This window comes from Quercus lobata, chromosome 11 (genome assembly GCF_001633185.2).
Source record: "Quercus lobata isolate SW786 chromosome 11, ValleyOak3.0 Primary Assembly, whole genome shotgun sequence".
Lineage (NCBI taxonomy): Eukaryota > Viridiplantae > Streptophyta > Magnoliopsida > Fagales > Fagaceae > Quercus > Quercus lobata.
In genome coordinates, this window is record NC_044914.1 from 50,508,942 (window position 1) to 50,517,499 (window position 8,558).

Below are 8,558 nucleotides of genomic sequence, written 5' to 3' on the forward strand. Positions count from 1 at the left end.
ATTAAATTATTTTGTTAGACATGTCATTTTTAGGTGTGTCATGTTAGCCTTAAGTTAATCTCATCTTGTTCCCTCTTTCTTATGTGTGCATGTTTGTTCCTAAAAAAAATAAAAGCTAAAAAATGGAAGGACAAAAACAAACTTACAAAAATAGAGAAATGCTATGTCCACAACTTTTTCACAACAAATCCTAAGTGGTAGGTTGTTATTGGTTGTTATGGATGGGTAAAAAAATAATTTTAAGTTGTGGATTCAAATTAAAACTAATAATTATTTGTCACATCTGATTTGTTGTGAAAATGTTATGAAAATTTTGTGAATATATCACCTCTTACAAAAATATGACCTAAGATGAAAACACTCCTAAATGATAGGAAACAAAATAGCATAGTATACCTTCCTCATAAAAGCACGTTTTCAGCCGAACCGACACAAAAAGAGAGAGCTCTCACTAGTACCACAAAACAAATCATCTCTGAGGCCTTAACTCTACCTCCATAAGTTCATGTTAGTTTTCTCATCTTCTCCCCCTTGGATGCACCCAATCATTCATTCAACAGACTCTGTGAATACATCACTGCATGCATTCAGAGTGCTACATCAAATCAATTTATTCCACTCTCTGAATAAATTGCATGCAATTTGGCTTTTGTAAGACTGCCTTTCCATGTTTTATCCTAGAGACTTGTACTGGCATATGGCGCCCACAAGGTAAGATCTTTTTGCCTGATTTATATAGTACATTCGGTTTCTTTTTCTTTCTCTAGAACCCGATTACCTCAAAGCTTCAGAAAATGGTCCTTGGTTCATGGGTATTGGGAAATTTAGATCCCAATTAATTTTAATTAGCCAAGTTGGTTAATTAAATCAATTATGCAATGATAATGTTAGGCAAAGTAATTAATTTATTAACAGGACACATGGCAAAATAGGGAGAACCCATGTGAAAAGTAATGACTATGTGGATGCCTAGATGGAATTAAAAGTAAAGATTAAGATTAAAAGCCTAGGAAAGGGACAAGTAGCATTGGTCTAAGGTAGTTCTATGAGATCGTGGGTAGTTATCTCAAAAAAAAAAAAAAAAAAAAAAAAAATATATATATATATATATATATATATATATATATATATATATACAGGCAGTTATCTCGAGTGATTAATGAAGTTTAGACATAAAGACACAAGTAATCAATGATGGCAAGACAATTGTTGCCTCCAGGTGGCTATGAAAGGTTACCAAGCCTTGCTAGCAACGAGACACTTAGCGGTGGATATCAATCAAAGAGTAACACGTAGTAAAGGAACTAGACACAATCGTCAAAACCTAAAGAATAAATAGAGGCTAACTCTAAAAGAAAATTAGGACACCAAACACAATCGAGAATAAATTAGAGTACTTCTGAGATTATATGTACTTGGATACTTAAGAGATCTAGTAGTTATTAGACAAATCAATTAGTCCTTAGGCTTTGTAGAAGGCTTTATGCTTGTAAGTTGCTTCCTTTGTACTCGTAATCTTATTCAATTAAGTATTAGCAAAGTTTGACTCAATATTTAAATATTTGTTTATGTTTGACATGAATTCCTGCTTGGTTTGAATCAATTTGATGTTAGAATAACCACTTAGGCTTTAACTTGTAGTTGCCACAATTTACTTCAAGATGATCTGATCTGGATTAGTTCACTTTGAGACGATTTGCTTTAAAGCAGTTTACTTTGAGATAATGCACTTCGAATCAATTAAGTTTATTCCGAATCAAAGCACTTGAACTTAGTTCATTCAAGAAATTACTTGGAATCAATTCAATCTAATTTGAATCAATGGCTTTGTGTCAACTCAGGCTGATTGGTCTCGGCTGGGGACCATTTTTGATGATGTCCGCTGCTTGGCTGGAAGGCTGCGTCGGGTGGAGTTCAGAACCATTAGGCGTACTGCTAATGGGTCTGCCCATTCATTAGCTAGGTTTGCTAGAAATATTAGGGAGGAAATTGTTTGGTTGGAGGAAGATCCTCCTCCAGCCCTTGAAATTCAATCTAATTTGAATCAATGGCTATAGTGACAACTTAGGCTCAATAATTCAATTTAGTCATTCAGGGACTCAGTAATTTGAATTTTTTTTATATATATATATATATATATATTTTATTGTTAACTCATGCATTTCTCAAAAATTCCTCTTAACTAAGGCATTTACGAACCCCCAACTCCAATCTTTATTCTTTAAAGTTAGAGTTTTTACTTTGAGCTAGTAATTCCATTTTAATTTTCACTTCGCTAAACTTGCAAACATTAATAAGAGACCAAGGTTAATTAAAAATTAGTTTATATTTAAACAGGTATTCAATTATGTGTATAGTGGGCATAACCACAATATACAAAATAAAGAGGAAGATAAATTTGATACAATAATATGTTTACAAAGGAAAATTGTGATGAAAAAACCCTCTGGGGGTTTATTAACCACTACCCAACAGAAGAATTCACTAAGGTAAAATAGAAGTTTAAAATACAAGAATATACCCAGCCAAGAATGAAAACAACTAGGAGTCAACACTCACGGTAAACCTGGAGTTAGCACCAGACCAAAATGCTATTTTTTTTTTTTTTTTTTCATTCATTAAAATATCAACTATCTCTAAAAGGAGACAATAGGTTGCTTATATAGGGAAAACTCAAAACTAAACCCATAAGAAACTCTAATTGCCTTATTACAAAAATAACCTTGCTTCCAAATATTAAAATCCTAATAGCCTAATAAACTACTAGGACCTAAATTATAAAAATACAATTACTTGAAAACATAATATACTAAATAAAAATCTTTTTGTGTCTCTCGCATCATTCTCTTTTGGTTGGAGAAAACTCGACCTCAAGTTTTAACGAGTTAAAGGATTAGGATGTTGACAAGTAACATTTGCTTCAAGTCTAGAATCAACTTAGGGAGCACAAAGAAAAGAAAAACATTGCATTCCACCACGTCAAACTCTTCTAGAATCATAAGTGTCAAATGTGTGGAATCAGCACAATCTCATTCTGAACCATTGGAAACATTGTGTTATCAATCTTTTCAACTTCACCAAGTTGTAGATCTTTTGGCACTACGGAGAGTTGATCAGTAGCACATTCAACAACTTTAACTTTCACATAATGTGCATCCTCTAAGATTTTATTTTTGTGTGGAATCTTCTCTTTATCTTGCTGCTCTTTAGTAAGATCATCTTGTTGCACACATGTTAAAGCAACACTTGGTGCTTGTTCTTCATTATCAACATTAGATTCTAGAGTTACTTGATGTTTCGCATAAGTTTGAGTCTTCACTTGCTTCACCTGAGCAACCAAGTCTTGAACACATTTCCTGAGTTTTTTAAATAATTATTTTAGTTCTACCAAGTCTTGATGAAAGGTAAATTGTTCATGAGTGCATTGAGGTCATGAAATGTGATGAGAATTCATTGTATTTTCTTCAAAGCATGCAATTGGCTAGCAATTGCATTTCCTTATACTATCACTTCGACCTTGAAAATTACCACACTGAGATTGTGGTAGATACTTAGTTCAAAAGTATGGTAACAAATATTCATCACAAAGCTTTTCTTTGGTATCTTGTCACACAGTAATGGGAGATTCAGGCCTGTTTGGTTTGAAACTAACTCAAAACACAGGTTCCTTTTCTCATTACTCTAACTATTCTTATAACTCATATCTCTATCTCTACTTTTCCCTTAACTCCAATAGATTTTTGTTTGGTTCTCGGTGGAGCCCACAAACTGTGGCCAGTCAAAATGGTTCTACTGATGTACCAATGTTAAACATTAGTAAATAGCCAATACCCACATACTACGGATACACTACTGCATAGCCCAAACATGAAGTACAATACTCATACAAAAATTGTAGAGCAACAACTCTTACTCCACAAATACAATACAAAAAAAAAAAAAAAAAAAAACTTACAACAAAAAAAGGAAAAAAAAATTTGCACAGCATATTTTTTCTTCCCCATAGCCCATATTTTCTCCCCACTCCTAATCTCAATTTTTTTTCTTTTACCCACAGCCTAGATTTTCTCTCTTCTCCACTCCAAATCTCAGATTTTTTCATAGTTTCTCTCATTTCCACTCCAAATTTCATGGACAAGCCTCTTGGGGGTTCAGGGGCAACGCCCTCGGGAAAAATTTTATGAGAAAACAATGAACAATTTTACTTAATGTAGAAATTAAATTCATATTTTGAAATTAAAATCTCTATATTTTACAATGCTTCTATTTAAATAAATAAAAACATAAAAAAAAAAAGCTACTTATTTGTCTATAATCCCAACCAAAAAAAAAAAAAAGTTATAAGGAACTCGAGTTTATTAAACTCGAGTTCCTTACAAGGTACTCGAACTCACCAAGCTCGAGTACCTTAGAAAAAAAAAAAGTTATAAGGAACTCGAGTTTATTAAACTCGAGTTCCTTACAAGGTACTCGAGCTCACCAAGCTCGAGTACCTTAGAAAAAAAAAAAAAATGAAGCATTTTTTAATGGCCCAGTTTCCACCTCAGCAGCGCCACGGTGGCAAAACTCCTAGGAACTCGAGTTTAAGAAACTCGAGTTTATGGTACTCTATAAAGCGCATATATTTGAGATCCTCCCAGGACATTTGTGCTCCATCAACTTCAACTTTGCAAACCAGACTTTTGTGTTATCTGCAAAACTTTGACGTTTAAAGAATTGCTCCATCTCCTTTAACCAATCAATGAGAATCCATGGGTTTTGATCTTTATGACCCGGAAAAATAAGGAACTTCAAGGAGTACCATAATTCACTGTGCAAGAAGTTCTTACCAACTTGACATGCTAAGCAGCAGTGCCTTCTAAAGGAAAGCAGTGCCACGGCCACACCAAGTAAAGCTTGACTGTTGGGACACTAGTATAACCCCAATGCATTAGCGCAGGTTGGGGTGATGATTGGGCCTGGTATTTTGTTGAAATCTTGGGTCAATTGCTGGGTTGAAGTGGGGCCTATGGTTTTAGTTTGGGCTGGGTTTTATTTTGAATGGAAGATATAGAAGTTTGGGCTGGGTTAGATAAAGTAATTTATTCTTATTTTTAAATAGATTGGGCTGGTTGACTGGTTTGGGTATTTGTTTTGGTCGAGTCAGGAAGTTAAAGTTGTTCTAAAGGGAAACAAAACTATGTTTGGGTCACACTGAATCGGTGGTTTGGGTTTTGACAGATGGTTTTGTTGGTTTGGCCAAGATGCGGCGAGGGGATTTTGATGGTGGTGGGAAAAAAAACTAATAATGAACGAACACTTTTTTTTTTTTTTTTGGGGTGATTTTCTTTGGTTCTAGACCTCCAAATAAAATAAATAAAAAATAATTTTTTTATTAATCAAAATATCTATTATCTCTAAAAAGAGTACAAAAGGTTGTTTATATACAAAGAAAACTAAACCTTAGTTTTAATTGGCATAAAAAATCCTAACTGCCTTGTTACAAAAATAACATTACCACGTTATTAAGACTTAAAACATAAAAATACAATTGACTTGCAAACATAAATAATACTAAATATTTTTTTTTTCTGTCTCCGGCTTCGCAATGTGCATGTGAAACTGAAATCGTTAAAACATAAAAATAAAATTAATTTCTTATTGAAAAATAAGAAATTAATTGATTTAATTAGACTCCACGTAATAACTCAAGTTTAAGATGAATAAATAATATTATTATTCTTTCCTAAAATATTTACAATTGAAAACGACGCCGGTTCTATAGACTATAATTGGCAATTGCCACCATTTTTCACTTCACTAATTCACTTGCGAACGAGTTGATCTGAGTCACAGAGAGCGCAGAGCTTGTGGAAGTAGAAATAAAAAAAATGGAGAACACGACAATGCTAAAGGACTGGTTCAAGCGAGTCGACTCGAAGAAAACCGGAACCATCACAGCTCCTCAGCTCAAGGTCTTCTTCTTCTTCCTCTTCAACTCCTTTTTTGTCTATTTCAATTTCCCCAAAAATCCCTCTTTCTTCTCTATCTTTTGCCCTAAAAAAAAAAAAAAAAACGATGAGGTTTGACCTTTTTTCCCAATTCGATCAAAGCGCTCTCTCCGTCGGAAACCTCGAATTCTCTCTCTCTATTGTCTAGCAAACCATCCACAAAATTGTCGTATGCACTGATTGTTTTATGGCGAAAACACCATTTTGGTCCCTATATTTTGGAATTATAGTTAATTTGGTCCTTACATTTTGGTAACAATCAATTTAATTCTTGTTATTTTCAACTTACAATCAATTTAGTCATTGCCATTAACTCATTAATGAAAAATACCTAAGTGACTAACGGATTATGCAGTTAGCACACTATGTGGCTAATAAAATATTTTAATTGTTATTTAAAATGCCACATCAACCTCATAAAAATTCGTGTAAGTGAAAAAATTGAATTGCTAATTTAAAGAAAAATAAAACCAATAACAAAAATCAACTTAGAATTTTATTTTTTCTTTCAGTTTCTTGGCTGCCAAACATATTTAAAACCATTATGACAAAATAATTCCAATCCCCAAACTAACATGAAATCCGAAATAAGAAATGAAACAAACCCATAGTCAAGCAATGATGAACCACCACTATGAGATGGGTGCTTCGGATAAATACACTCTTGGTTATTTCTCCTTCTATAACTTGCCAGATGGAAGGGTTGGGATACTAAATTGTCAGGATCTTAACACAAACCAACTTGCTCAAGTTACTCTTGATATATTTGATTCCATCAACCCTTGCTTCCTCATGGTTACACTAGATTTAGTACCAATATCAAGATCATGATAGTCAAATGAGGCATGTGGTCTTTGATTTGGGCTTGGGATTAGGCCGAAGATGAAGATGGACCAGACGATTAGTGGTTTTGGCAACATTGTGGCTGATTGTTCAATGTAGGATCAAGGTTTGGACCTGGGTCCAAGAGAGGGGAATCGGGCCCATTATATATGAGAGAATTGAGTGGCTGTTCATTACTTTTGTGCTTTGAGTTTGGGACACTTGAAAAAATTGCAGATCTGAAAATTTTGTCAGATTTGAGAAGAAAAAAGTTTGGTCGGACAATGGTGGCTGGGGTACTTGTTGAGAAAAGTTTGATCTAAGCAAACACATCCAGGGTGATTTTAGATGTGTTTGGCATCTAAGAAATTGAAAGAAAAAGGAAATTGGCATCCAAGAAACTGAAAGAAAAAGGAAACCGCTAAGTTGATTTTTTTGATTCATTTATATTTTTCTTTAAAATTAGCAATTCAATTTTTTTCCTGGCATGAATTTTTATGAGGTTGACATGACATTTTTAAATAGCAATTGAAATATTTTATTAGCCATGTAAGCTTTTAGTGTGCCAATTGTGTAATTTGTTAACCACGTAGGCATTTTCCATTAGTGAGTTAACGGCAGTGACTAAATTGATTGCAAGTTAAAAATAACAAAGACCAAATTGACTTCTACCAAAATGTAGAGACCGAATTGATTGTGACCCCAAAATGTAGGGACCAAAATGATGTTTTCGCCTTGTTTTATTTTGTGGCTATCCTATTTAGCACATCCAATCTCAAAAGGTCATTAATATCTAAATCCTTAAGAATATCAGAGAAATTATTCTTGTGCCGTGCTGAAGGATTGGGTTTTTTCACTATAACCACAAGGAACTACATTGTTATTGACCATTTGATTATTATCTAGGTTCCATGGGATGACAACCTCTGTGCACTGTACTGCTTTGGTTCGAATCACTTGGAGAGCTACTGGTTTACTACCTTGTTCATGAATCTTGTCATCAACTTGCGCCCTCTTCCTTAGAATGGTGTTCCAATAATTTTTGATTTCATTGTCTGTTCTTCTCAGCATTCTCCCGGCAATGAGTGACCACCTGAAACATGGATCCATTACATGTAATTCGTAAGCACATTAATGGCCTGTTTGGAAGTTAAAAAATGGAGGGGGAGTAGAGTAAAGGGAGGGGGAGTAGTCCAATTACCTTGTTTGGAAGTTTTTTAAGGAAGGAGGGGGAGGGGTTTGGAGAGGTTTCAACTACCTCTAACCCCTCATTTTTAATTCCCCCAAATTAGAGAGATTTGGAGGGAGAGTAGAGTAGATAAATTATTAACCAAATGAATTCCCTAATTTACTCTTTCTTAATTAACAAAATTACAAACATATAATCTTTGTTTGTTTCATAAGAAAATAAATAATTTAATGCTAAAATTTTAGAAATTCAGAACTGGAAAAGCCACCAAAAACAAACACTTTTCTGTTTCAAAAAGTGTTACTATGAGTTTTATTTTCTAACAAACAAAATACACAATACTCAAATTTCAATTCCTTTCCCTTTTCCTCCATTTTCAGAGCACCCAAACAGAAATTAAAGCCACAAAATTTTTCTTAGAATCTCACAGCTGTAACCTAAAAAAAGCACAAGAAATCAGACGCTGCCGAGTCATGGGTTGTCGCCGACGACGTCCCAAGGACCATGACTCTCACAAATCGGCGGCGACGATGTCCAAAGGTCCACAACGCTCACGA

At 34.1% G+C, this 8,558-nt stretch overlaps 1 protein-coding gene across 1 annotated transcript; it reads right to left on the minus strand.

Moving 5' to 3' along the window:
• Window positions 1-3,004: 3,004 nt before the first annotated feature.
• On the minus strand, window positions 3,005-7,922 carry LOC115967079 (transcription factor MYB87-like). The gene is made up of 2 exons (XM_031086164.1): window positions 7,737-7,922; window positions 3,005-3,328 (listed from the first exon to the last, which is right to left on the minus strand). Exons 1-2 carry the CDS (start codon window positions 7,920-7,922, stop codon window positions 3,005-3,007), a joined length of 510 nt encoding a protein of 169 aa, XP_030942024.1.
• Between the last annotated feature and the right edge of the window lie 636 nt (window positions 7,923-8,558).

Excerpts from the sequence above, each read along its gene's own strand:
- LOC115967079 (XM_031086164.1), bottom strand. The coding sequence starts at position 7,922 with ATGGATCCATGTTTCAGGTGGTCACTCATTGCCGGGAGAATGCTGAGA. Across the intron at positions 3,329-7,736 it reads AAGCAGTACAGTGCACAGAG|GTGAAGCAAGTGAAGACTCA; the intron begins GTTGTCATCCCA and ends TTGGTTGCTCAG.